This window comes from Ambystoma mexicanum, chromosome 6q, assembly GCF_040938575.1.
Source record: "Ambystoma mexicanum isolate Mex_15411 chromosome 6q, UKY_AmexF1_1, whole genome shotgun sequence".
Taxonomy (NCBI): Eukaryota; Metazoa; Chordata; class Amphibia; order Caudata; family Ambystomatidae; genus Ambystoma; species Ambystoma mexicanum.
This window is the reverse complement of record NC_090937.1, coordinates 459,124,232-459,152,007: the sequence shown is the minus strand read 5'-3', so window position 1 is coordinate 459,152,007 and position 27,776 is coordinate 459,124,232. Positions and strand designations below refer to the sequence as shown.

The 27,776-nt window shown below is 46.4% G+C and overlaps 1 protein-coding gene across 11 annotated transcripts in view; it reads right to left on the bottom strand.

Annotated features, from left to right (window-relative positions):
• The window catches only part of TBCK (TBC1 domain containing kinase), a 2,754,978-nt gene that overhangs the window by 336,712 nt on the left and 2,390,490 nt on the right, over positions 1-27,776 (bottom strand). For all 11 annotated transcript variants that reach the window (XM_069630931.1, XM_069630933.1, XM_069630936.1 and 8 more), the window contains one exon: positions 17,228-17,403. In XM_069630931.1, the coding sequence (XP_069487032.1) occupies positions 17,228-17,403 (176 nt within the window). The remainder of the gene's footprint in view (positions 1-17,227; positions 17,404-27,776) is intronic.

Sequence of the window (27,776 nt, the reverse complement as noted above, 5' to 3'; positions counted from 1 at the left end):
GACCAGGAAATCAGGCTAAAGAATCTAGCATTGTGTGTCGGAGATACCCTGGGCCCTCCCGCCTCAATAGTCAAGGCAGGGAGAAACACCAGCCACTGTTATACCGTCCTTGGCTCCAAGATCAAAGCAGCATCAATGAAAACAACACAGCCGATGAGTTGCGGAGACCGATACAAGACCGGTCTGTGTTGAAGTCAGTGTTGCAAGCAGCAACATTGTATGGTGAGCACTGGAATGAACATTATTAAAACGCATATTATAAGAGACGCAAGTAAAGTTGAACTGCTTATGAGTGATTGACCTTTCAAAGCAAGATGCAATACCTTTGCCAGAGTGTTCCGGCACCGCATGGGTGCTCAATCAAAGGTCTCTGTAAGGAATCCAGCTGAGAAGTGGCAAAAGTACAAGTGACAAAAAGGTTATATCAAGAAGAGAATGAGTAACTGTGAATCGAAGTGGTACTGCGACGGGTCAAGAAGAAATCCTGCGCACAATCGAAAGTCTTCGATTCTGATGAATGAGGAATGAGGTCTGAGCCCGGCAGAAGGGGACACGGGGTGAACAGAAAATCACCCGAGAAGTTGTATATGTGGAATACTAAAGAAGAAAGGAACTTTAATGTTTGTCCTGTTGCATCAGACCCTCTGAAATAAGAGACTTCGAATGACAAGGAGACTTTGGCACAGAAGGTCCTAATGTTGAGGTTTTGAACTGCATCCTCGGGCTAGAGAAGCCAGAGTGTGCTAAGCTCGAATATACCACCTTGTCCCATGCTGAAAACGTGGGGAAGGGAAACCAATGGCTTGAATATCCTGACATATAATTTCTTGAACACTTTTCTTTTGCATAACATTGTTTCCCACACTATTTGTATTTATAAGTAAGGATTGGATAGGTTTATTAGTATAGGCCCTTTTATTTTGACAGACTCGACTAGGACTGCGTTATTATTTGATGGTCGTAGCCTGCTTCCATCTTTAGATTTTTGATTAGATAGGCTTTTTTAAAACCCAATGGATGTTCAATAAACACCCTTGAACTGCGATCACTTGTGTCTGTTTTACTGTTTTATACCATGCCTTCCTTACACCCACCAAGAGAGATCGTTGGCCACCGACCTGGACACATTTAGAACGTCTCTCAAAGTGCCAAAATACTGGGACTATTGACCCCACAGGAGCCATTGCAGGGACGGCATCTGCAGCCTGACCTCTGGCAATAGAAAAATGCAGGAGGCCATGAGACCTAAAAGGCAGAGGAAGGAAGCCGCTGGCATGGTGGGTGGTTCTGGGACAGCTGGACCATCTGTCTGACACTGGCGACTCTCTCTCCTCAGGGTGGGGAAAGCCTTCTCCACCTGAATATCCAAGACTGCTCTGATTAACTGGAGCCTCTGTGCTGGCATCCTGTGGGACTTCTGGAAGTTTAGGGAGAAGCCCCGCTTGTGGAGTAGAGAAAAGGTGACCTCGAGATGGGACAAAAACCTGCTCAGTTGACTTTCCTTGGATCAGCCAGTCGCCCAGGTATGAGAACACATGGACGCCGGATCTCCTGAGGTGAGCTGCAACTGCTGCCATGAACTTGGTGAAGACAGTCAGGGCGGAGGTTTACCAAAAGAGTACCTTGAACTGGTAGTGCTTTTCCCATACGAGGGATCTCAGGAATTACCTGTGCTTCAGGTGGATCGGCGAATGGAAATATGCGTCCTGGAGATCTAGCAGCACAGCCAGTGCTGCAATCAGAGCGTGGAGAATTTCTCTCAAGGTCACCATCTTGAACTTGTCCGTTTCTCAGGAACTTGCTCAAGGCCCTGAGGTCCAAGATGGGACAGAGTCCTCCCTCTTTCATGGGTACCAGGAAGTACTGGGAATACCAGCCTGATCCTCACTGCTCGGAAGGTACCTCTTCCATGTCACCCTTCAGAAGTAGGGCTTGCAGTTCTTCCCTCAGCTCCTGTTCTGGTTGTTGTGCAGAAGGGGGTGGCCTGTCCAGTGGCCTTCTTAACAAAGGCAAATAATAACCCCACTGAACTAGCTGAAGACGTGCAGGCATGGGAAGTAACCTCCCGCCACTTGGCTCAGTGCTTGCTAATCTGTCCTCCAACCGGTGAAACATGGGAAACTCCTCTGACCCTGCCTGTGTTGTGGGAGCTGAGCCTTCCTGCTAAATAAAGCCTATAACCTCTACCTCTAGAGGAGAAGGAAAAAGCAGGGTTTGCCGGCTGCTGGACAGATAGGGTCAGCAACCTGGCGGCTAACAGAGTCCTTAGAAGTTTCTAAGGACTTTTCAGCCTTTGGGCTGAACAGATTCTCGCTGTCAAAAGCGACTTCCAGTAGCTTGCTCTGGACGTTTGGTGAGAACAACAATGTATGTAGGTACGCCTGCCTCCTCAAGACGGTTGCTGACTCCATTGGCTGACCAACGCAATTTGCAATGTCCAGGGCCATCTGCAGCAACTGCGGGGCCACCTCCTTACCATCGTCCACAACTCTTTCGAAGCCCTTGCACATTTCCCCCTTCAGGAATGTACTGCACAGCTTCTCCAATAGCCACCCACGGTTGTAGGTGACTTGTTCGAAATACAAAGGATCAAATGCCTTTTTTTCTGACACAAAGTGCCGGGAAAAAAGTTTTGAATGCTTTTTTTTTTTTTAATGGGGCTTCCCCCCATGCCCCCGTTTTCTTTTTAAAAAAAACTTTTATGCATACTAAACTAAAAAAGAGATAAATAAATAAATAAAAAGGCATTTGAATTTTTTTTTCGGTTCTTTTGGTTTAGAGAAAAGGGCATTCGATACTTTTTTTTTCAAAACTATGACTGGTCACCGCCGCCCACAGGCCAGAAGAATACTTGGCAAACGTACATGACATGCTAGGTCCCTTAAATGCCATACTGCCCAAAGAGGTTCATTTTTTAGCTAGGACGTCAACCCTTTTCCCTTCCCTATCTGTATGGAGTGTAGGAGTGGCTGACCTGATGTTCACAGTGGCCACCTGCACCACTAGCCCCTCTGGGGTAGGATGGGTGGAGAAATAGACAGGTTCTCCGCTTGCCGGCCTGTACCTATTGTAAGGTCTGGATTTACTGGGGGAGCAGTGTATGGTCCCTGCCACAAGGTGGCGACAGGATCAGCAACTGCCACATTAAATGGCATGGCCCTCTCAGTAGAGGGTCCCTCCTCCAAAATATCTGAGTACATAGGCTGACACAGGCCTGGCTGGGGCACTCCAACCCAGGGCGTCTACCACCCTGTCCACTGTGGCCCGGTATTTAGAATGAGCATGCCCACCGGGATGGGCCTGCTGCCTCTCCAAGTCTGGAGAGGTGCCCAGGTCACTGGCCTCATGGAGGCCCTCAGCTAGGACAACTAAATCTGTCTGGTCGGCAAAGAAATCCTTACCTCCAACACCAGCCTAAACCAGGTCAAAGCCAGTAGACATTTGGTCGTCCCTGTCATCAAAAATTGGCAACAAATTACGTTCACGTCTGGTGAGCATAGAACTGGTCTGCGGTCGGCACCAATGTCAACGGTACCACTGCTGGCGGGCGCCAATGCCGAGCTGAGCACAAGTGTTGCCGAGCCCGAAGGCTTTGAAAGCGGCAGAGACCACTTAGTGGTAGGGGTCACCTTGGCCCGGGGTCATCGGGCACTACCAGAGCCACGTTAGCCTGCTGCTTTGTGGTGTCACCCGTACCCGCAGCAGCCGACTTAAACATCTTGTGCATCTGCTCCTTAAAAGCCTCCCACTCAGCACTGGATGTTGGTCCCGCCAACGATTTACCAGCCTCATCCGACGAGTTGGATCCGTGTCTACGCCGATGTTGCCTCTTATTTTTGTGGGAGGCAGAGGAAGAAGAATGGCTCCAGGATTGGGACCCATTCTTTTTTTTTTACGATGTCACTCCTCCTTTTCAGGAGTAGGACCTCCATATCGAATTCCGATGACCTAGTATTCGACCGCGCCTGAGATTTCGACAGGGGCCGGCCTACCACGAGTTTAGCAGCCTTCTTCTGCAGCAATTTTGGGTTAATCTTTTTACAAGAACCTCAGCCCTGGTGTCCTGACCGACCCGAGGCACCACATGCAGACGCTGTGTGGATCCATGATGGACATCTTGGAGCTGCACTCCTTGCAACGCATGAACCCAGAGACTTTAGGAGTAGACATTATTTGAAACCGCATCAAACAATCGACAAACATTGTTCACAAAAAAGAATCTCGTGAGAGTATGTTCCTCGAGCAGTGAGCTAAGCACGCAGAAAAAAGGAACTGAGGTACAGGGGTGAAGTGACGTGCTATTTGTACGATAAACAATGTCACGTCTGGAGTCAACTATCGGTGCATCGAGTCAAGACGGATCGACGGCCGAGTTGAGGTGCACTACGCGCCCTGTCGAAAAGTTCTCAGAGCAGCCGACGCTGGAATAGATATCTAACTGATGAGGAATCTGAGCGAGAAAGGCAATTCAATGAAAGTTAAATTACCTCTGAGCCAAGTTCAATCCAAAAAAGAGGAACTTTTTCAAATTCCAAATTCTGATACCACCTTAGGTAGAAATGTGGGACCCACATTCAGAGAAACTCTCTCTCAAAAAGCAAATGAAAGGCGGCTTGCTAAGACCAGGCTTGCAGATTGCTGACCCATCTGGCTGATGTGATTGCCACTAAGAACGTGGTCTTCAAGGTGAGCAAACGCAAAGAACATGAGTGTAAAGCCTCAAAGGGAGCCACCATAAGGAAGGTGGGAACTAAATCAAGATCCCAGTCTGGAACAACAAAGGGGACAGGTGGAAACTTATTCACAAGACCCTTCGGGAATTGGGCCATCACTGGGATCGTAAAGAAGGAGCCTTGATCTGGCGACCTCTTGAACACAGACAAAGCCGCCAAGTATCCTTTGACTGTGGTGACCTGAAGGCCTGAAGAGGCCAGTGACAGAAGGAATTCCATCACTGTAATGGTGGGGGCAGGAGAAGGGGTCAATCTTGTGTTCCCTGCACCAAGTCTCAAATCTCCTCCACCTGCACACATACAGTGATTTTGTTGACGGTCTGCGTGCAGCCAGCAGCACCACAAGAACTTCCTCTGAGAGGTCTCAGTCATATCTCAGCCGCTCAAGAGGCACGCATATAGATTGAGGGACTCTGTGTTTGGGTGAAGCACCCGACCTTCAGCCTAGGATAGGAGATCCAGCCGATGAGGCAAATGGAGAGGTGGGCAGATGGTCAATCCCAGCATCTCTGAATAGCATGTTCTCCTCGCCCAGTCTGGGCTATCAAGGTCAGGGTTACTTGAAACCTCCTCAAGCTCCTGAAAACCCACAGAATTATGGGAATCGGAGGAAATCCGTCGTGGAGGGAGAAGGTCCACTCCATCAGAAACGCAGCCCCAGTGGGCTGTTTGCTGGTAATTCCCTCGAGCAAAACTGTCTGCAGTTCCTGTTGGATTCTGTGGCAAACAGATCCACTGCTGGGGTACCCCAGTGAGTGAAAACCTCTAGGACTTCCTGGCACACTTCCCATTCATGTGAGACCGTGCTCTGCCTGCTCGGAGCAGCCACCAAACTGTTCTCTGTCCCTGCCAGATGCACTGCCGAGACCAAGATCTGATTCTCCAAAAGTCAGAACCACAGCTGCAACACCTCTCTGCAAAGAGGAAGGGAGCGCATGCCACCCTGCTTGTTCAGGTAGTGCATTGACACCATCATCCGTCATAATCAGAACATGCTTCCATTTCAGAGACGGTGCGAACGCCATCAGGGCCAACCTGATGGTTCGCAGCTCCAGCCGGGTGATGTGCCATCAGGATTCCATTGCAGACCAAAGGCCGCTCACCTGCAAATCCTCGCAGTGAGCGCCCCAACCTTTCAAGGATGCATCCACGACCACCCTGGCTTGGGGCCACAGAAGCCAGAAAGGCTCCCCCACCAACATGTTGTCGCTGCTGGCCCACCAAAAGAGATTGTGACCCACTGACCTGGACACTTTGAGAACATCCCTTAAGGTGCCGAAGTACTGAGACTACTGACCCCAACAGAGACAGCATCCTCAGTCTGGCATCTGGCACCAGAAAAATGCAATAGGCCATGAGACCTAAAAGATGGAGGAAGGAAACTGCTGGCAAGGCCGAGTGGTTCTGAAACTCAGGAGGAAAAACCTCCCCTCCCCCTGAGTAACTAGGACTGCTCCCACGAACTGGAGCCTTTGTACTGGTGTCGCATGGGATTTCTGCAAGTTCAGGGAGAAGCTGTTACGCTCACCTGATATCCCCGGGGGCGTCTGGAAGGCTCTGAGATCTGGAACCCTGGATGCGTAGTTGCCCAGTGCTGAAGAATGAATCTTCGTCATTTGTAGGGTGAGCTATCCGTCCTGCGTTTCTTGCGCAGGGGCGCTTGACGTTTGTTGGTGAGCTGCCCTAGTTGCTTCAATGGTGCAATTCGCCTTCTTTGGGCCCAGGCCTGCTGTGACACTGAAACTGTTGTTAGGCAGGTAGGTTTGTTAATTGTAATTCTTTGTTCTGTTTATGGTAGGAATTTGTTAACGTCTTTATCTCCTTTTCAGATGCGAAGGTCTTGACGCTGACATGCCGGATGGCGAGGCACATTTTCTAGGTAAGAGAAGGCGCAGAGCGCAGTGCCTTTATTGTCTTTTAAAGCTAACCTCCTGTGTTTTCTTCTTCTTCTCCTCACAGGCTGCTGTGGTGCAGCAAGTGGATGAGAGCACAATGAAAAACAGGCCCCCGGAATCCGTTAAGGTAAGTACAGCGCTGTGCGGTTGTTTAACATTGAAAGCGAACCTGAATAGGTCTCTTTTCCTTTTCATTATGTTGCTGTGGTGCTCCGGATAGAAGCGTGGCGTAGCACGATGGAATTCAGGTAAGACTGATGGAATTCGATGTTTTGGAAGCGCACGTTCTAATATTGTTTTTCCCATTCTCGTTATTGCAGGTCGCATTGTTCGAACAGCAGCTCTGATAGCGGTTCGCCGGAAGTCCTTAAGCTAGTACTCACAGGTGAGTGATGTTTCTTCTTCTCTCAGTTTCCACAGATTGCAGCCCAGTTGAGATGCTGAGTGCTGGATGGTGTTTTCTCAGGTAAGACAGAATAATCTTGTTCTTGTTCTTGCAGGATTACAGGAAGATGCTGAAGACCAGGAGCTGGACACGGTGAGCATCACGCTTCGGGTTGCAGAATAACTCGAAGCGTGTTCTTCAGTCAGGGTGTGGTGTATATAGCCCAGGTAAAGTAGTACCAGGGAAAGTAGTTCCAGGCCTGCCACACCCAAACCACTAGACCGCATGGCTTGGTTCTTAGAACTAGACTGTGTGGGTGCTTCCATGTTGGATTTAAAGGCCCATGAACATAAATGGGACCTAGTTTGAACAGCCCTCCCTTCCTACATATGAGCCTGGTGCCAAAGGCACCAGGCCTGGCTCCAGGAGCCCTTTTGCAGTAGTTTTAAGGCCCTCAGGGTTCTGGTGGGAGCCTGCTTGTGGCACAACCTGTGCCCCCTCACAGTGGTCATGACAGAAGCCCAGTCTGTGGAGTAGCGAGCAGGTGTCCTCAAGGTGGGACAAAACCTGCTCTGTCGACTTCCTTCTGATCAGCCAGTCGTCCAGGTATGGGCACACATGGATGCCGGATTTCCTGATATGAGCTGCAACTACAGCCAAGAGCTTGGTGAATCCCCTTGAAGAGGAGGTTAGCCCAAAGGGAAGCACCTTGAATTGGTAGTGCGTGTCCCCTATGAGGAATCTCAGGAAGTTCCTGTGCTTCTGCTGGATTGGCACATGGAAATATGCCTGGAGATCTATCGACACCAGCCAGTCCTGAAATGTGAGAGCGTGGAGAATTTCTCTATACATCACCATCTTGAACTTGTCTTTCCTCAGGAACTTGTTCAATGCCTTGAGGTCCAAGATGGGATGGAGTCCTTCCCCTTTCTTGTGTACCAGGGAATACTGAGAATACCAGTCCTATCCCCTCTGCTCGGGTGGGACCTCTTCCATAGCACCCTTCAAAAGCAGGGCTCGCAGTACTTCCTGGAGAACCTGTTCCGGTTGTTGAGGAGGTGGTGGTGGTGGTGGTTAGGGTGGTCTGTCCGACAGTAACCCCACTGTACGAGCTGAACACCCCACGCATTGGAGATAATCTCCTGCCATTGTGCCCAGTGCTCGGTTATGCTGCCTCTAATGGGGGAATCGTGGGGGGAGAAATGAAAGCGGCATCCAGAGCAGAGCTGGCCCCGCGACTGCTGCCACTGTCTTCTGTGCTCTAGTGGCACCCCTCCCCCTTCCGGAGCGCGTGAATCACCTATGCCCCTTGCGTTGCGGGAGCTGAGCCTTCTTGGAATGAGGGACAAAGGGCCTCATCACACGCTCGGCGGTGTGGTAAAAATGCGGTAAAAATAGCATCACTGGCCCATTACTGCACCGCCTAACTATGAGTTGGGTGGAAAGTTGGAGGATTCACCTCCATCTCTCAGCTGGAGGAGAATTTACCCATTTTCTGCACAATTACCACAGTGCAATTACTGCTGCAGTACTTGCGATGAAAATGCCCCATTGGGTCCTACGGACTAAAGAAAATGGGGACTTACACTGGCACCGCCACTTGTAATACCGCCGGACCAAGTGGCAGTAACAATAATTGCATTGGCCGGTATTCCGTTGGATTTACCACCAGGATATCGCCCAACTCGTGATGAGGCCCAAAACGTTGGTGGCCTCTACCCCATGAGACAAACCTAAAGCAGGCTTGGCCGGCTGTTGGACAGCTAGGCCCAGCGACTTTGCATCTCGTTTGGACTCCTTGAATTTCTCCAAAGAGTTGTTGGCCTCTGGGCCTGAAGAGATTCTCACTGTTGAAAGTGATGTCCAGGAGCTTATTCTGAACATTTGGTGAGAATCCAGATGTGTGCAGGTATGCCTGTCTTCTTAACACCGTGGCTGACCCCATGGATCTGCTGACGCAGTCTGAGACGTCCAGACCCATCTGCAAAGACTGCCAGGCTACCTCCTTGCCGTTGTCTACCAGCCTTTGGAAGCCCTCGCGCATCTCCCCCTCTGGGATATTTGGGAAGCCTCAGCAATAGCCGTCCACAGGCCAAAAGAGTATTTTGGCGAACCTACAAGAGGCACCGTCAGGGCCATACTGCAGGATGAGAAGATTTCCTTAGCCAAAGCGTCAACTCTCTTCCCCTCCCTATCATTCGAGAGAATTGACGTGGACAAGGCTAGTCTGATAGATTCCGTGGCCACATGCACCACCAACCCCTCTGTGTCGGGTAAGTGGAGAGATATGGTGGGTCTCTCCTTGACGGCCTGTACTTCTTGGTGAAGTTGGAGTGAACTGGGGGAGTGGTGCAAGGCCTCTGCCACAAAGTGGTGATAGGGTCAGTGATAGCTGTATTGAAGGGCATGGCCCTTTCTGTAGAAGGTCCCTCATCAAGTTTATCGGTCAGGTCGTAGTCTGACAAGGGCTTGGCTGGAGCACTCCATCCCAGGGTATCCACCAACCTGTATACTAAAGCCCAATATTTGGCATTAGCATGGCCGGAAGAATGGGCCTGTTGTGTTTCCACATCTGGGGACATGTCCAGTCCACTCGCCTCATGCAGCTTCTCGCCAAAGGGACCAGATCTGCTTGGTCGATGAAGAAATCTGCCCCTCCAGCACCTGAATATGTAGGATCAAACCCACTTTGATCGTCGTCATCAGTGGCGCTGAAAATATCAGCCATGGAGCCGAAAAACTCAGTCAGTGACTTAGGCGCAAAAGACCGCGCTATGGCAGTCGACGATGTCAACAGTTTTGCCATCGTCTCCAAAAGAGGCCTTGGAGCTGGGGGTGGGGGAGGAAATGGAAGGTGTCGGCACCGGAAGTGCACTGGCAAGTATTGCACCAAAGGAGGTCAGACTTTGCTCGGCAGTCAGCCAGACAGCTCTGCTGACGGCACTGGCATCGTAATGGTGGTCACCTTGGGCCGGGGTTACCAGGCACAGCTGGGGCCAACTGCATAGAGGGCTTAACCCGTGCCCGCAGCAGCGTTAAAGAACATATTTAACATCTGTTACTTGAAAGCCTCCCACTCAGCCCTGGATGTCGGTCCCGCTGACTACTTACCAGGGTTGTCCGAAGAATCAGACCTGTGCTGGTGTCTATGGCGTTGTTACTTCCTTTTTTTAGGTCTCTTTTCCTTCTCAGGGATCGGTCCCTCCGTCACTGCTTCTGACGACCAAATGGTCGACCATAGCAGAGATTTTGAAGGCGGTTGGCCTACCGCAAGCTCACTGCCCGTTCTGAGGCTATTGGGTTAATTCTTCTGATTGAACCACAGCCCTCGGTGTTGTGACCGGCACCGAAGCACCACACGCGGATGTTGTGTGGGTCATTGAAGGACATTTTGGAGCTTGAATCCCAGGAACACTTGAACCCAGATATCTTGGGCAATGACATGGCTCGAACTTGCGTCGAACAATAACAACAAAAACATTGAATGAAATGCTATGAAAAAGCAAAGGAATAGCAGTGTTCCTCAAACAGCGTGCTAAACGCGTGGAAAAAAGGAACTAAGGTACAGGGGCATGGTGACGTATTATATGATCGAAGTCACGTCTAGGGCCGACGACTGAGGCATCGAGGCAAGATGGATCGACGGCCGACTCGAGGTGCACTACGCCCCCTGTTGAAAAGTTGTCCTGAGCAGCACATGCTGGAATGGTTATCTATCTGATGAGGAATCTGCTGGAGAAAGGCAAGCCATTGAAGAGCAAATGATGGATGCTCAAAAACATTTAATGTATAGAGTTTTTTAAACGTGATCACTTGCTTATAAGTTGTTTCAATAGGAATTAAATTATATTATGCTATTCCTAGATAAAGCCTGTTTAAGGTGAAACATTTGCATGTGCTGCAGTGAGCTAATGGTGACATTTGGCATCCCTTCAGCATCTAATTTTTGAATCATTCAAGCTATTTGTCCATTATGTAATCACAGGCATTAAACAAGATGTAATAAGAATTTCGAACAGTATTTGTGCTTCTTTTTGACTTTTATTTCAAATTTTGTGTTTAACCAATTACAGTGAAAATGTTGCCTGTGCACCCGATCTAAGGAGTTTGACTTTATAGTCTAGTTATGAGCTGCCTAGTGTTTACACCCAACTCCATTCAGGTGCTACTAAAACTAATTTAACCAAAGGTTTGGGGAGGGAAACAATTATTTGCCAGATAATATTGGTTGGCGCAGTGTTTCCTAACACTTGATTATTCTAGCATCATAACTCAAATCTAGTTGTATCTCATACAAAACAAAACCTGCATGGTATTAAGACAGGGTGTATGCTGAATAAACCAAATGTGAGATTTAAATGAAATCACATTGGGAAGTGGGAAGGGCAAGTTAACAAACGCTGGTAAGAACAATAAAAACATCAAAGGCAATGGATATAAGAAAAGGAAATGAGTCCGTTCTTGTATACAGTAGCAAAGGAGACAGGAAGAATTCCTGTCAGGGTGTTCATAATAAGGTGCATGAATGATTTATATTAAGGATAATGCCCTGAGATTGTGTGGCTGGTGATGGATTGCAGGGAATTCATTCTGGTTACAAACTGAAGAAAGGTGGCTCATGTTGATATAAATGGTGGTATCTCATCGCTTCATCAGGCCAAAATGTTGTCCAAAGCTGCACAAAACCAAATTCTCGACCACCATTCTTGGATGTTGGGAGTTTTGTTATTTGTTCAATTATGTGCCAATGTGATACTGGCTGCCACCAGAAATAGAAGATATGAGAATAATTTGGATTTCCTATTAGTCTGCTGTGGCACGTCAGAAGAAGGGAGCTCTAAGAGGACATTTCAGAGCTGTTTTTATTAAAGAATAAGAAAACGACCTAGCTTTCCCTATTGTTATGGGGTGTTTCCTACCTGACACACTTACTAAGGTGCTTGGCAGTAGAATGTGAATGTCCAAAAGAATCTGTCCATATTGCAAACTAACCCTACCACTATTCTAACAACTTAAGACCAGTGAAAGACTCCCTTCACCTGGTTTTTGCATCTTGCAAAGACTACTTATTCCTGGTTCTACTTAATAACTGATTTTTTAGTAATCTTTTGTGAATTCTTTGATCAGTTTGTGCAACTCTTTCTGGATTTTCTTGTACTTTTGTTTCTTCTCAACCTCAGGTCTCTGACTCTATTCTTGAATCTTGCTCTGTATTAATAGTTATAATTTATTTGCCTGCGGTCATCCTTCAACACTGGGTGCACCTCAGTCCTATTTCTTTGTCATTTCACCTCTCACAGCCCGTCTTCTAGTTTTACAAATTGTTACCATGGTTACCTTTAAAACAACAGTTACGGATGCATCTCCGATTGCAGCGGGCGTCTCACTCTCTTCAGTATTCACATAGGTATTTATTGGTGGGTGGCTTAACTTCTGATTCCTCATTGCTTAACGTTGTATACTACTCGCTTCAAGATATACGTTCTTTTCAATTTACACATCTTGGTTTTTTACATTTGACAGCTTGTCTAACCATATGGCATTGATCCAGATGTGACAAAGCATTCTATGGGCACTCGTCCTCTTGGTACAAATGTACTTTGATTTTTGGATATATACCTTCTGACTAGGTAACTCCTTGTTTTCTATTCGAGTCCTTCTCACAACTAATTTTGCATTATCTATCTAACTTGCATACTGAGTCCTTTTTACAATCTTTTTTCTATGGTCTCCCAGCAGTGTTCCGTAAGTGTCGGTATTCACCTTCTTTTCTATTACTGTGCTGTGCACAGCCTATGCTACAGGTACCGCTTTACATGATTTCATTTAACCATTTTGTCGTCAGGACTTTTACTGTTGGCTATCACAGGGGTGATGTCTACACAGGATTCACATCAAGTACTGCATGCTTGCAAGCACACTTACCTACTTCTTATGATTCACACTCTGGAACTGTTCACTCATTTTGGATTATTGTTGAATATGATTAAATCCACTGATACTGTAGACTATAGCAGCTATTTTTGAACTAGTCCACGTAGCACGATTTAAATTCGACATACGTTTGCCTATAGCACTCTAATTCATGGATTCAAATGTATTATCATATGATAAATTGTTGTAATTGTGATACACTGACTTTAAACAATGATGATCTGACATGAAGGTTATCATATTTATTATTCTTTAGACTCATTAAACTGCACATGGTGAAGGGAATTTTGAATCCCAAAACGCGTAGTGCTTTCTAGCTTCAACCATAAAAGAAGATTTGGATAAAGATTAATTTCTGAACAGTGTCATTCATTACCTGGTTATATATCTATGCATCAATGACTTAACATTTGCTTAACACTACATCAGCTGATTTTCAGAAATAAGGTGCGCAGGGGACAGGAGTGTCTGATATTCTTGAGACTCCATCTTGTTTGTTCACAGTATTTCATCCATGGCATCTGCGGCATGTGTGAACCCTTTGTCCTCTCTGGGTAGCTTGACCTCTTCTGCTTTGGACATAAGTAATAATGAAAGGAACCCCCCTTTCCAAGCCTGCAAAGGCGCGTGTTGCTGTTGCGGCTGATGGATGGTTGGCCCTAATGATCTTGCAGCATCGTTTTCCAAGCTGCCGTTTGACTTGGGCGTAAAAAGGTTGAACCCATCAAAGGGCATGTCCACAAGCCTTGATTGGATGCCAGGGACAAATCCAGACTTGCATAACCATGCAAATCTTATCACTGCACCGCACTTTAGCCCATACACCAGCCAATGCTGTCTGATGCATCCAGGCCAGATTGAAGGGACTGGCAAGAGGCCTCTTTACCATTGTTAATGAGATTAAAGAATCCAACTCTCATCTCACCTTCAGGGATGTTATCTGCAGCCTATGCAATAGTATTTCACAAGGTATATGAGTACTTCACCAGAGCACAAGATGTGTTAATGACTTTTAAAGCCTTGCTTCCAGCAGAGAATGCTAATTTTGCCAGGGTGTCGTTCATTGTATCGATCGTCCCTATCGGGGGGGGGAGGGTGATAAGTCACAGCATTTGACCTGGAGGTAGCTGCTGTGAAGGCATCATGAAGCAAGACACAGACAACAGATTCAAAATTCAAAACAAAATGGTTTATTAAAGCAAATGGCAGGATGGTGGAAGGCCTAAAATGCCCTATGCTGAGGTGGGATTCCCTACCTTAACGAAACTAAGGAAAGTCTGAGTCAAAGAGTTCAACTTAAAAGTATGTCTGTGTCCAAAGCCTATCCTTGCCCTCAAAACTAAAGCTTGTAGGAATGTCATTAATCAAATAAATGGTGCTCAACACAAAGTCTGAGCTTCTTCTAGCTCTTAGATTCCTCTTCAACTCCCCTTCCCCAAGTTCAAGTAAGTTCCACAAAAGTCTCAGGATTACCTTTCTCAAGTTCAAGGAAATACAGTTCGGCACAATCCTCAGGGTTCCCTTCCCCAAGTTCCAAGCAACACAGTTCAAAAGAAATATTTCTTGAGGCTCTGTCCTCAAGACAGCATTTGCAGTTCCTCAGGTCTAAGGGCTCCCTTCCCCAAGACTTCAATGCAGCAACTGATATTTGTTTCAGTCTTTCAAAGTTCAATAGAACTCCAGGCCAACTTGACCTTGCTACTGGTTTGCATCACCAGCTTACTTATAGTGCTCCTTCTTGGTATATTTCACAATGTCTTTGGCTGTCACAATTCAGGGATCTCTGGTCTAGGTGCAGTTGTCTGACAATACAGTCCACCCATCAATGGTACCGCAACCAGGAACCTTAGCCTCTTCAGCCCACACAGGTTCTTCTGTATTTGCCCCCGTTTCCAAATTCACCTTTACTTTGCGTGCCTTTGTCGGCCTCTTGGCTTTATATACAGGTTCACACTCTCCTCGCTTCTCCAGGTTAGCCTCTTGGCTTTGCCATCATGCGTCACACACCTCCTGCCAGTCTTTGGCCTTGCAGCACTGTATCCATGCATAGGAATTCCCTTTGAGGTGGCCTTATGTATTCCCCATCTTTCTGTCACATGCTCTCTCACACTGGGGCTATTTTCCATAGGCTGCTTTCAAAACAGCACTTTCCCTTTTAGCTTTCAGCAACTATTAGCTTTGTTTACATAAAGTTTAATTCAATTCAATATTCAACGTGTGCAGTTTCGCTTTGTTTCAAGGTTTCATACCGTTCGATGTTCAATGTGCATGATTGAACTCTTCTTTGAGTATTCATTCAGTTTGTGATTCAATATGCATACTTTAACTTAATTTCAGGTTTTCATTCAAAGCGAAAGGCAATATATGTAATACGGTAGTTTGGATATTCAAGCGTAGCCCTTAGGATCACCCCGCCTTTGATTGACATCTCTTTCCACTCACCAGTCCTCGGCGTTCCTCTTCCGGAAGCTATGCGGCTTATGTACTGCTTCACAGGCGAGCGGGCTGGCCTCAGTGAGCCCCAATGGCATTCTGGGCACTTCAAAGCACACGCCAGCCGCTCTGCTCTCCTCCACGGACACAGAGAACGTACTCTCTCTCTCCTTCCTTGCTCGCAGCCCCTGCTTCTTCCTCTGGGTCACAGAGGCTCCAACACCTGTGGCAGTCTAACAGTACGACTTGTAAATAGGTAGACAGTGCTCAAGATATGATTTGGGCAGAACTCGCTTGAAAGCGAGGAAATATTGGAGCATATTTTTGAGAGGCACCCTCATAGTTTTTCTTTGGGGACAATCAGCTTCAACATGTCTTGCAAAATGCTCCTACCTACTGTTAGTGACCTGGCATCTCTATTGGAGTGTGTCATGTGTGGCCCTGCAAAACGGAGGACAAATTCTACATTTTTACCCAATTTTTCTGAAACTTTTTCTGCAAAATGCACAATCTCAACTCAAGATAGAACTTTTTTTTCAAATGGTAAGGGGAAGCACTGCCGAAAACTGTAATATATTAGTTCAGGTGTGCTTGCTCGGGTCAATTCAGGAAAAAACCTTTACACTTGTACACTTTACAAATGCACCACCGCAACTGCTCAAGACTATAGTGGTGTTGTTGGTGTGGGGGATGAAAGCCAATGAAGATGGCTGATTATGTTTTGATCCCTTCTTTGACCACACATTGGGTGAACCCAACTGCCCATCCAAAAAAGGCCTTTTTCCATAATTCGTACCCCCAAACTCCTACCATGCGCAGCTGGTTGGGGCAGTGAGTGGAAATAGGTGACATCCAGGATGCTGTACCTGCCGCTCATTCCCAGCGCTCCCTGGATGGGAGTTTAGAACTACAGTCTGGATTCAAGGCCTTATAAATCACGGAAACCAAGTGTACACAGTATCTCTCTTGCACATAAGGCTAGGTATTGTTTATGCATTGTGATAGATTGTACAGATTAAACATAAAACTTCGGTGCATAACAGGCAAACGTATTTTTATTAAATCAAAACCCTTTCTCCTTTCTCTAAATGGGATGTTTCAGGAAATGCTGCCACTGAAAAACAATCATTGCTTCTATTGTGCCAAGCATAACGGTTGAAAGACAGCCACCGTTGCAAGGTAAATTTAACGCAGAGGGTTCAAGGACATCTCTCTGTACGTAGTTAATATGCAAGATTACATTCTATGCCTGGGAGACAGAGCCCGGGACAGCAGGACTGACAGATATTGAGATATGGAGGGACCTAGAGATGTGGGGCAAACACAGAGGGAGGGGAGGAATGGACAAAGATGGTGTGAGTGTGAGGGATGCTGCAGGTAGGAAGTGAGCGAAGCAGAGAAACAGAGATTGGTAGGAGTGACACAAAGATGGTGCAACGAAGATGAAAGATGCAGAGGTGGCGAGTAGGGAAGGATACGTGTGCAGAGGAGTAGTGGAAAGAGAAGAACAAAGAAATGGGGGAAGGAGAACAGATAATGAGCTGGAAATTAGTAGAGAGGAAAGCAAAGAAAAAGTGAGTGGAATGAAGGCACAGAGATGGTGAGGAATTGAGAGGTGGGTTTTGGAGGGATCCAGTGGCAAGGATGGACAGGGGAAAGGGGTTCACAGGAGTCCTGCCTGAGTCTAATTTGATTAGGATGGGGGACACAGAGATGGGAGAGAGATGGTGAAAGGAATATGTTGGTATGGCCGACAGAATACATGCTGCATCGGAATTGACCTGCACAAACCTCAGCACACCTAATTCAAATAAAATAAATGTAACAGTCTTCAAGTAGATGCTCACCAGGTCAGCTTTCGGTGGCTCTTGGTAGTCTGACGATAAGTGGGAAGATGACCTGCTCATTCCATTACTGTCGTGACCTTGCTTTGGTGGCTGTGCATGCTGCCTAAATGTGGCACTCTTTGGAGTCCAGCAGAAAAGGTTGATCGATTCTCTGACACAGCGTTCTATGTCAATTTCTGCATAAAATGTAAAGAAAGACATAACATTTTATGAAACAGCCTCCAGAAAGTGGAAATTATCAGACAGTACCATGCCAAATGGAGACTAAAGAACACATTATTTACCCCCGGTAATGCTCTTTCTGGATTCCTCATTGACCGCCCACCCTACCCCTCAAAAGGAACACCTTTGCCCCTTTTTAAGTCTCTCCTTTGCCCCTTTTTAAGTCTCTCCTTCACTGCCATCCTGTCCATGATGATTATAATCTTAATCAGTTCTGTGAAAGAGTACGAGACGCAATTCCCCAAAACGGTAGAGCATGGGAAAAACATGACATGAGAAAGCCGAGGTCACAGGCGCTGTAACAGCTACTTTATCTCAACGCCAATGGCGCCCAGTGCCCTCTGGAGGAGAAACATTTTCTGAAGTTTGCTGCGTTTGCAGAATGATATCTAAAGATGAGGAATCCATGGGAGGCACATACATTAGAATGAGCATTAGTAGAGGGCAAGAAATGTGTCCTTCTAATGGATTGTCCTACCATGAATGTATCATCTTACATAGACTCGTATAGCAGTATTTCATTCCTCATAGGAGGCAGAGTGTTCTGCCGAATCAGGCATCCTGGCCATCTTAGGCACCCGACTCAGAGGTACAGTTTGTATAACCTAATTTTGGATTTTGCTTTTACAACATGTAGCTTGTTTACAATTCAGTTACTGATTTATGGTTCCTTTAGGTCTGATGACATGTTTATAGATAAGAAGGCAAAGAAAGCGCACAGCTAGCGCAAATTTGAGAATACAAGGGAAAACTAACAGGCTTTCCGCAAAAAACAGACTTAAATCAGGTCTTTATATATTATGGTTATTCTGCTAACATATGTTGATGTTCTCCAGCAGCTTAGAATGGCTTACTAACCTTAGTTTTATAATTTTCTTTCTCTTCTTTCTTTTTTACATTTATTTGGCTTTGTATTTTATATATGCTGATTTAAAATGCAATGGAATTAATTACATACATGTGTCTCTGTGTTACCAATTGTGCAATGGAAAATCATGGGACTACTTTCTTATCTCTCTCAATGCCTTAGTCTGCCTCCCCATTTATAGAGGCAGCACTAAATAGCGTCTATGTAAAATATTTAATTGTCTTGATAAAGCCCAGAAGGTGAAACTGACGGCCATACAGTTGGCAAACCTTTTATCATAATTTTCTTCCTTAAGTTTAGTTCTTTCGATTCACAATTGACATACCTCAAAAGACCTTTTAAGAACGCTTTTTGTTTTATCCCCTTGTCCTTTCCATTCCCCCTTCCCTCTTCCTTTCCACCCACCCAACCCATTGTATTGATGTGCCGTGAAACACAATTCTGCTGAATAGTGGGGACTACAAATAACCAATAAATGAAAAAAAACACTGGCGTCATGGAAGCCTTGAGCTAATTGCAAAAGCTGGCTGTGGTCCTCAAAATAATCAACGCCTCCTGTACCCAAGTAAATGGGGTTGACATCCCCCTGGTCATCGGCTTCGAAGATACCTGCCATGGTATCGAAGAACTCAGACGGGGTTGTGGTGTAAAGGTTTTATCGACAACCGTCGACATTGAAGGTTTGTCTGTCAGCGCCGATATGGTGGCTGCCTGTGTCCATCGTCGAGACGCTGTAGCGTTGACATCCTTGGATGCACTGGGTTGATCTGGCTCCCATTGGACCTCTTTCGGTGTCGAAAGGTTTATCAGCGCCAACGTTGTCGGTACCGGGGCACGAGAGGCATCGGAAATACTGAGCGCTGCTCTTGGCTGCAAGGCCTGCTGTGTTGAACGCGCTGACTTCAGCTTTTTGAACATTTGAAACAGAAGACTTAAAATCCTCCCACTCCCCAACGGCTTACCTTTTTCCGTCAACGAATCGGGAGTCCCGATGGTGGTGGTGACGCCTCTTCTTTCGAGATGAGGAAGAATGGCTCGTCGAGTGGGACCATTTCTTCCGCCTTTGTTTTTTTTCCAGGGGTGTGCCCCTAGGTTTCGGCCTCCGATGACAGCACCATCGACCGCGCCAGTGATTTAGAGGGTGGCCGACCAAGAGCGAGTTTAGCTACTCGATCGTGAAGGAATTTGGACAGCATTTTGGCGCACGATGGACACCCGCGTCAAGGCCGGTACATGAGCAACCAACATTTTGCTGGACCACTTCGATTCACAATCCTTTGTCACGCTTTCACTTTTGCCACCTCAAGGTTGCAAACCTTACAGAGACTTTCAAGTGAACATGCAAGCGGTGCCGGAAAAACACTCTAAGGTATCGTATCGTGGTTTCAAAGTTCAATCAATCATCTGTTGTCCAATTTTACTCACGTTGGTTATCACATACGCTTCAAACACTGTTCACTTCAGAGCTCACCATACAATGTTGCTGCTTGCAACCATGGCTTCAACACAGACCTGTCTGGTATCGTCCTCCCCAACTCACCGGCTGTGTTGATTTCACTGGTGCTGGTTTGCTGTAAGAAGCAACAACAGTACCACGGCAGCAGGCGATTCTCCCCGCCCTGATTATCGATGCGGGAGAGCCCTGGGCATCTCCGACACACAATGCAGGATTTTTCAGTCTGGTTTCCTGGTCCAACGCTTTCTATTATCGAGGTTTTGCTAAAGTAACAGTTCCTCGTTGAAAAGATCAAGGGACCTTCCCTCGTGTTAAACAGCCATCTTGAAACTGCTGTTTCCTCGTGTGCTTCAGCTCGCTCATATTGTGCTCTCGTGCTCCATCTTTTATCCGTGTGGGGAAATGCAATGGAAGTCAGGTGTGTGTGATGGTCAGTAATTGCCTAACTATCGTATTGGTGCATGTCAGGTATACAGGTCTGGTGTTAGTCAGTTTTCTCTCATAGCGAGCTATCAGTGAGAAAGTGTTTGTGTTGTGAAGGGGAGGGCTGAGTTCCTGAGTATCCTACCTGCTAGGATGGGAGAAAGGTGTATAGAACAGGGGATACCGCATCTCACCATCCGGCGTCCCACTCGCACTCCCCGAAGACCCCTCGCCCAGGTGATCTTCCCACACTGGTCCACCCCCAGGAACTGGATCCAAAAGTGATGACCGTGTCCTAGCCACCTGGATGACAGATCCCCGGGGACTAGCGGGTGAGACACCTTCAAGTTTCTATCATACCCTTCCCCTATGCGATGTAGCCGCATCTGTTTCACAAGGAAACCGAGAAAGGAAATCTACGTTTCCTTGGTCTTTGCCTTTTCGGTGTTCCACAGCGAAACAGTAGGGTTGCCGGTCTAAGAACCATTGCATGGACTCGAGGGTCAGAATCCTTTTGCTGGTTAACCCATACTAATGGAGAATGATCCACGACGAGTGTGAACTTCCTTTCTAGGAGGTTGTATCTAAGGTGGGTGATGGCCCACTTGATGACAAGGGCCTCTAATTCCAGCACAAAGTAATTTTTTTCACGTGGGAAGAGTTTGCGACTAGTGAATAAGATAGGGTGTTCCAATCCATCGCAAATTTGGGACAAGACTGCTCCTAGTCCTCTAAAGGCGGCATCTGCTTGCAGCACAAAATCATTCGAGAAATCTACTACCTTTCGGATGGGGTCTGGCACAGGGTTTGTTTTAAGTTGTTGTAAAATACATCGTCCTCATCAGTCCAATGAATGTTCTGGGGTGCAGCGTTCTTTAATTTGTCTGTCAGCCTATCTGTTCTGTCTGAGAAGTTAGGGATAAACCGACGGTAATAACTGATTAACCCTAAGAATGCTCTGAGATCTCTCTTAGTTTTAGGTGTGGGGGTGTCTAGGACGGCTTTCACTTTTTCACGTTGAGGCTGGACACTACCATTCCCTACAAAGAAGCCAAGGTATTTCAAGGCTGATTGGGCCAGCTTGCACTTGGATGGGCTGGCAGTTAGGCTGGCTTCTATGTGGGCTCTCATAACAGTAAAGAGATGGAAAAGATGGTATTCCCAAGTTTTACTATAAATTACTACATCGTCAATATCAGCCCCACAGAAATCAGAGTAGGGCTGTGATATTCTGTCCATAAGTCACTGGAAAGTGCCAGGGGCCCTGTGTAAGCCAAAAGGGAGGACTTTGAACTGGAATAGTCTGAGGGGCATCGAGAAAGCTGTTTCCTCATCAGGTCCATGCACTGGAACCTGCAATACCCTTTGGTTAAGTCTAGGGTTGATAGGAAGGTGGTATTTCCGAGTTCATCGATCAATGCGTTGATGCGCAGCATGGGATAGGCATCAAAGTCAGAGATGGCGTTGACTTGGCAGAAGTGTATGCACAACCTCCAGGAATGGTCAGGTTTTGTGACCAATACTCTAGGGGAGGACCATGGGCTTCAAGAGGGGTCGATGATATTCACCTTTAGCATTTTGTTCACTTCCTCAACCACTATCTATCTTTGGGCTTCCGGGAGTCTAGATGGTTTCAGATGCACCACTTTTCCCTTGGGAGTTCTAATATCGTGTTAAGTGCATTGCACTCTTCCTGGTTTGTCAGAAAATACATTGGGGAATGCTGTAACTAAATCCTTTAAATCTTGTTTTGTTGACTAGACAGCTCTTGGGGAATAAATTCAAAATTATCTATTTCTTCGGGTAACAAACAGGACAATATCGTGGCATTGGCGGCGGAGGGAACCTCCTTCCACTCTTTTAGGAGATTTACTGGTAGAGATGGGTCTTTGGTTTCCTGTCAGGTTAGGCTATCGTATAGGTACAGGTTCCTGTACGTTCTAATAATTCATACAGCCCCTGCCACTTTGAGACAAGTTTGCTTTCCGAGGTAGGTAAGAGGACTAGTATCTTCTGTCCAATTGAAAATGATCCTAAGTTTTACTTTTTGTCGTAGATAGACTTTTGTTGTGCTTGGGCTTTTGCCATACGAGTATAGACTAGATTTCGAACAGGTTTCATATGCTCTTGCAATCTGGTGGCTGTTTGCGAAAGGGGAATGGGTGCCTCTTCTCTTTCTTTCCAGGTGTCCCGGAGCATATTCAGGACATCTCTAGGTTCTCTGCCGTAAAGTAGTTCAAATGGAGAGAATCCAGTGGACGCCCAAGTGGTTTTTCTTACAGCAAATATATCCCAGGGGATCATGCGGTCCTGGTCCTTCCCATTCTTAGCTACCAACTTTCTTAGTATCATTTTAAGGGTTTTACTGATTCTTTCTACCAATCCGTCTGTTTGGGGATGGTAAACGGAGGTTCTTAAGGTGGCTCATAAAAATGGATCCTTGATCCATTAGAATTTCCTTGGGAAAACCAAACGTGGAAAAATATGGTAATAGGTGTTTTAAAATCTGCTGGATGGTGTTGTTCTGCCTAGGGAATGCCTCGGGGTATCTGGTAGCGTAATCGATGAATACGAGGACATATTTGTAACCCAGTCTCAAGGTGTCCAATGGTCCAATGATATCCAACCCAATCCTTGAGAAAGGGACTTCTATTATTGGTAAAGGATTCAGAGGTGCAGGCAAGGGAATAGGAGGTACTGGTCTTCTGACATATTTCACATGTCTGAATAAAGTTCTTTATATCAGCATGGATACTTGGCCAGTAAAACTTCCCACTGATGTGTGCCTGGGTCTTAGATTGTCCCAAGTGTCCCCCTGTCAAATGGGAATGCGCAATCTCTAGTACGATCTTCCGATGGGTTTTGGGGATTACTAACTCAGCTTTGCTTAGACCTTCTGTCGTTATTTCCTTTATGTACAGAAACCCCCGTTTTAGGATGAAAAAGGGACTTCTCTAATCCTCCTTCAGGAATCACTTGCAAGAAAGCCTCTGCGAGTGCTGGATCATTTCACAGGGCGAAGGCTAGGTCGGAAAGGATGGTTGTTTCTTCTTCCCTTTTTGCTTCAATGGTAGATGGATCATCAGCTTCCCCAGAGCCTAAGATATATCTATCAGTATCTTCCGGTTCACTCTCTGTAAAACTAGGAAATAAACCTCTTTCAAGAATTCCTTGTGCAATTTTGTCCCCACAATGTATTTCAAATGGATATTCGCCATGGTTCTGTAAGAGAACCTTTATGTCTCACCGGAAGTCGGGATCTATGACGCCCGTAAGGGCATCTAAACCGAACTTCCAGGTCAGGCCAGCTTTTGGAGCCAATCTTATATAACACCCAGGAGGGGGTATCAAAACGAAGTCTGGAAGAATCATTACTCTTTTCCTGGAGGGATAGTAGCTTCTCTGCTGCTACAGATATCAAAAACTATGAACTCTTTTGTGGCGATAGAAGGGTCGGAGGCTCTATGACCAAGCTTCTGGAATTCTAGGGTTCCCCAATTTGTCTCAATTGAGTCACATCCCACTCCTGACACCACATTTAAGGAAGGCATGGTATCCACAGTAAAACAGACACAAGTGACTACAGCTCAAGGCTGTTTATTGAACTTCAAAAAGGGTTTGAAAAACGCCTATCTAATCCTAAATCTAAAGATGGGAGCAAGCTACGACCATCAAATAATAATAACGCAGTCCTAGTGCTGTCTTCTCAAAATAAAAGCCTATACTTATAAACCTATTTCCAATCCTTACTTCTAAATACAAATAGTGTGGGAAACAATGTTATGCAAAGAAAAGTGTTCAAGACATCATATGTCAGGATATTCAGGCTGTTGGTCTCCCTTCCCCACGTTTTAAGCACGGGAGAAGGTGGCACACTCGAGCTTTGCACAGTCTTTGGCTTCTCTGGCACGAGGGTGCAGTTCAAACATTAGCATCAGGGCCTTCTTTGCACAAGTCTCTTTACCTTTAAAAGTCTCTTCTTTCAGAGCGCCTGATGCAACAAACAATAAGTTCCTTTCCTCTTAGAATTTCAGACATACTCACTTTCTCAGGTGATTCAATATTCATCCCCTTGAATGCAATGCTCATAGGATTTTCATGTATCTAACTTGTGTATCCAATTTCTCAGGTGATTCACGGTTCAGCCCGGATTCACCTCAGCTGGGCTCAGATCCATTTCAACACAATATTCAATCAATCAGTTTCCCCCCACCGGGCTCGGACCAATTTTAAGTTACTTTAACACAAACATGCTTTAACCAAAAGCTCTCAGCTGACCTCCCTCGATCGGGCTTGGACCAACTTCCTCTACTTTGTCATCAACTTTCTTTACTCTATTAATATCGAAGACTTTCAACTGTGCACAGGATTTTGCTTGACCCGTTGCAGGACCACTTCAATTCACAATCCTTTGTCACTCTTTCGCTTTTGCCACCTCTCAGTTGGCTACCTTACAGAAAGTTTCAAATGAGCATGCACGCAGTGCCGGACCATTCTAAGATATCGTATCTTGGTTTCAAAGTTCAATCACTCATCTGTTGTCCAATTTTACTCACGTTGGTTATCACATACGCTTCATACACTATTTGCTTCAGCCTTCACCATACAATGTTGCTGCTTGCAACCTTGGCTTCAACACAGACCGGTCTGGTATTGGCCTCCCCAACTCACCGGCTGTGTTGATTTCACTGGCGCAGATTTGTTGTAGGAGCCAAGGACAGTACCACAGCAGCAGTCGATTCTCCCCCACCTTGATTATCAACGCGGGAGAGCCCTGGGTACCTCCGTACACAACACACAATTCTTCAGCCTGGTTTCCTGTTCTTACGCTTTCTATTCTCGAGGCTTTGCAAAAGTAATGGTTCCTCATCGAAAAGGTCAATGGCACTTCCCTCTTTGCGAACGCCTTCTGTTTTGCTGTCTTTCGCTTCGTGTTGTACTGCCATCTTGGAACTGCTGTGTCCTTGTGTGCTTCGCCTTGTAGAGTGTGCTATCGTGCTCCACCTTTTATCTGTGTGGGGCAATGTGATGGAAGTCAGGTCTGTATGATGGTCAGTAATTGCCTGACCCTGCCTGACTATCATACTGGGACATGTCAGGTATACGGCTCGGTTGTTAGTCTGTTTTCTCTCATAGCGAGCTGTCTGTGAGAAAGTGTTCGTGTTGTGAAGGGGGGGTTTGAGTTCCTAAGTATCCCACCTGGTAGGATGGGAGATAGGTGTTACAGGGAAGGCGATACCATGTCTCACCATCTGGCGTCCCACTCCCTGAAAACCCCTCACCCAGGGGTTCCTCCCCCAATGGTCCACCCCCCACAAACTGGATCCAAAAGCGATGGCCGCGTGCTGGTCACCTGGATGACAGATCCCCGAGGACGAGCGGGCGAGACACCTTCAGGTTTCTCACATTATGGAGGAAAATATAACTTGGCAAGGGCGGCCATGATAGGAAAATGGACGCCGACTCGTGCAAAGATTCAATTCAGCTACATTAGAAACAGACAAGGGCTTCAGAGTCAGGAGACGGTGGAGAATTAGCTTTGTGTGCAAATCAAGACGAGTCTATGTTAGCCTGGGATCAAGAATGCTATTTCAAGGAGTAAAGTAGATTAAAGAAGAAGAAAACATTTGCAAGAGCCAGAGTATTGGACAATTAACAATGAATGAGGCTCCTACAAGATGGAGTGAGCAAGTCTCTAGAGGCCAAGAGGAGCAATGAACCCAGTACAATTAAATCAAATAGCATTAAATAGGAGGTTCAAACGGACACATTTGAGATCTCCTCACACTTGTCCCAGGACAGAGAGTAGGCTACAAGGTCAACTACAAGCGTGAAACTCTGGCTCATGGCCGGACTGATGCGAGATGATGGACTAATTGGGAAAGTGGGTGTAATCTTACTTGACTGAAGCACCTGGGTTTCGTTTTACTTACATGCTGCTAGCTGAGCCGAAAGTCCAATGTTGGGTGGGAATGCCACCCAATCATTGGGTCTATGGGGCAACCTGCTATACAAAGTTGCATAAACCAATCTGCTGCCATTTTGGCTTCTATAATCAGTATTATATGTATTTATAGGTAGTTCGAGGCGTGCCTCACAGATAAGAGACAGCCAATGGTACTAACCCATTTGTATTCTATAAGTAGATATGTTCCCCTAACCAATCCCTACCGTCGATAGGTTTCACAGTTTGCCACGTAAGGATGACGTATATTAGGGTATAAAATCTCTGTGTAATCAAGCTTGTGTGTGAGTGTGCATGCATCAGTCCAATATCTGCCAGTTGACCCTACTTTATTAAATTGAGAATAAAGTAGCACTTCGCCATATTTTTGTCACTCTGTCCAGTTATTTGGTCCGAGATCTTTATTGGTAATCCCATATAGCACAAGAGACGCTTCAAGGTGCTAGAACACAGGTCCATGGAGTGGCCTCCGATATATCCACAGGAAAATCAGGCAACCCTATCGTCCCAGAGTCCTTAAAAGTAGAAGCATAATGGGCTACCCAACTTTTCTGCGCTAATTATAGATAATTCACAATTGGAATGTTAAGCTTTTTACAGTTTCTATATCTCTGCTTGACTTTCCTGTTTTCAGCGTTAGCTTGTTCTACGGATGAAATACAAGCACAAAGATTACAAAGAAGGCAAAGATTGCAAAGCAAGAGATTTCTATTTTTTTTTGCTTTTGCCAAACTGGTATCATACTGATGTAAGCAGATATTGTGCCTTTTCTTGCCACCATTTTGTGGGGGCTGAGCCGTTGATTCTTATAGCTTCATGGGGTACCTGAGACGACCTTTTGCTGCAAGCTTTGTGCTGAATTACGCACCTTATGCAAGACATGGGGAGGCTTGCTCAGCGTAGAGCTTGGTGCTTGAGACCCAGATGCACCATCAGAGAGTTCTGCGGTACAGCCACTGAACCCCTTGGAGCAGACTGGCAGGTGGGCGACCCTCATGCTAAGTAGGTTTCTGATGCTCAGGTGTCACCTCAGATCCGATGGACCTGGTGCCACACCTGAAGAGCCTTCGGTGCAGGCACCAGTAAAAGCCTGTGAGGCTGTGTGGCAATTACCAGTACTGCCGTGGCTATCTGCAACAGGACTTGTGTCTCTCCATCTTGCACGGGGTGTCGTTGGTTCACTTACCTGTCCTCGAGTCTTCTTGGAATTTACTTACACTGTGCAGTAACTAGATGGAAGTTTGAAAACTTCTTCTCAACGGCTCTTTAACCATTGTCAAAGAGCGTGGTGGCAAAACACCTGAAACGACATGCAGTACACCCACCTGTGCTCGGGCCAGGCACTCAAAGAGTCGATGCGAGTCCGGATGCCAGTAGCAACACGACACAAACGCAGTTACACCCGTCATAAAAGGAACGACAGATATTGCGGGGAAATGTGAGAGAAATGTGATGCAGAGAAAAGAACTAGCAGGTGCTGCCAGTGGGCAAGGGTCAACGGGGAGAACCACCCCCACGCTGCTGCACAAGTAAACAGTTTGTTGTTGCGCATCTGGAAGTGACAACAAGTGACTGTTTGGCTGGTCCTGCTGTGCGGCTTGCTTGGTTGGAGCAT